The sequence below is a fragment of the Diaphorina citri genome, unplaced genomic scaffold, assembly GCF_000475195.1.
Source record: "Diaphorina citri unplaced genomic scaffold, Diaci psyllid genome assembly version 1.1 scaffold8216, whole genome shotgun sequence".
Taxonomy (NCBI): Eukaryota; Metazoa; Arthropoda; class Insecta; order Hemiptera; family Psyllidae; genus Diaphorina; species Diaphorina citri.
The window spans coordinates 1,369-3,041 of NW_007385592.1; the positions used below are offsets into that span (position 1 = coordinate 1,369).

At 40.4% G+C, this 1,673-nt stretch overlaps 1 protein-coding gene across 1 annotated transcript; it reads left to right on the plus strand.

The window, feature by feature from the left end:
- Positions 1–563: 563 nt before the first annotated feature.
- On the plus strand, positions 564–1,462 carry LOC113472771 (the record flags this gene model as incomplete). The annotated part of the gene is made up of 2 exons (XM_026832562.1): positions 564–694; positions 1,131–1,462. Coding segments are annotated over exons 1-2 (373 nt in total), but the record flags the coding sequence as incomplete, so codon positions are not given.
- Positions 1,463–1,673: the final 211 nt, after the last annotated feature.

Sequence of the window (1,673 nt, forward strand, 5' to 3'; positions counted from 1 at the left end):
ACTTCATATTCGTCATGGTACACTTCTTTTCCTGCCCATGAAATATACAATACGCCGTGGCTGTGCTGCACCTGCAATCAAACCAAGAAATCATAAACACAAGTTCGATTCCCGCCCGGGGTGGATTTTATCCTGAAGGGATAAGGTTCGTTCTCGGAACCAGTGGCTTTCTCCTATCCTGTCTTCCTTCTCTCTTGGATTTCGGGACGATAAGACCTAACAGTTACAGTTCTTTTGTCCCCTCTCCTCAATAAAATCCTGGATACGGTACTGGTCTGGATCCGAAATTTATATGAGCAAGAGGTTTGATAGAGGGAACTGTAACTGCTATGGTCTTATCGTTCCGAAAGCGAAGAGAGGAGGAAGACAGGATAAGAGAAAGGTAGCTGTTCCGAGAACAAACATTATCTGTTAAGGATATTAAAATCCACCTCGGGTGGGAATCGAACTCGAACAACAACCCTCTATGAGTCTAAGCTAACAAGACTACCCTACCCTCATAATGGAAAGACTTGGAGAACTAAACTTCTTAGATTACCCTGACCTGAATGACTCTGGCTTTCAGACCGAAAGAACCTCTTTGGACAAAAACACCAACAAGAGGGGAGAGCAGCTGGTGGAGATTATGGAGATATGTGGCTTTTTCACTCTGAATGGGCGTACCCCTGGCGACATGCCTGGCCAATACACCTACGTAAGTAGCATAGGAAATAGCACAATTGATCTAGTTTGGTGTACCTGGGATGTAGCGCCGGAGATAATCTCATTCCGGATATCTGACTCCATTCTGAGTTCAGACCACCTACCTGTTTGCTTTGAAATTAGTGTTGCTCACCCTGTTCACACAGAATGTGGGTTCATGGGACCAGAGTTTAATGGTATCTTTAAGCACAAATGGCAAGCTGAGAAAAAAGACAGCTTCTGTCAAGAACTAGAAGATTATATGGACTTAGATACAGAGACACAAGGCAAAGACCTTTACTATAGGATCACCTCTAGCATTAATGAAATATCACAAAAGCTTGGAATGAAAATGTTATGTAGAGTACCTAGAGAGCATAATTTTAGACGAAACCATGGTACAACTGGGCATGTAATAAAGCAAAAAAACTGTTCCGCTCATCTTTCAGGAAATGGAAAAGAACAAAGAAGAAGGAGGACATGCTTGAATTCCTAAGAAACAAGAAACAATATGTTAAACTTTGTAAAACTGAGAAGAAAAAACATGAAGACAAAATACAGGAAAAAATTGGTAATGTACGCAATGCAAATGAATTTTGGACAACCATCAAGCAATTTAAGCCCCGTTTACAGGACAAAAGTAAAATAATAAGTATGGCTGAATGGACTAGACACCTATTCAAGTGTTTCCCGAGTATAAACTATGAAACAAACCTCACATTATATGATGTTCAGAGAGAAGCTCTAGACTCAAACTTTGTTATGGGAGAAATGGATCTTGGTATGAACAGGGTGTCTACCAAAATGGAAAAATAAAATTCCCTGACTTTTCCCGGTTTTCCAGTCCAATTTTTCAAAATTTCCAGTCTACTTTTCCAAGATTTTCTACTCTATTCCAACTGCGCCGCAGCCGATTTTTTTTCCAAGCAATGTTCTCAAGCCTGTTAAATTTTTTTCAATCTTTTTTCATCCGACTAGGGTAAGGTCTTGAG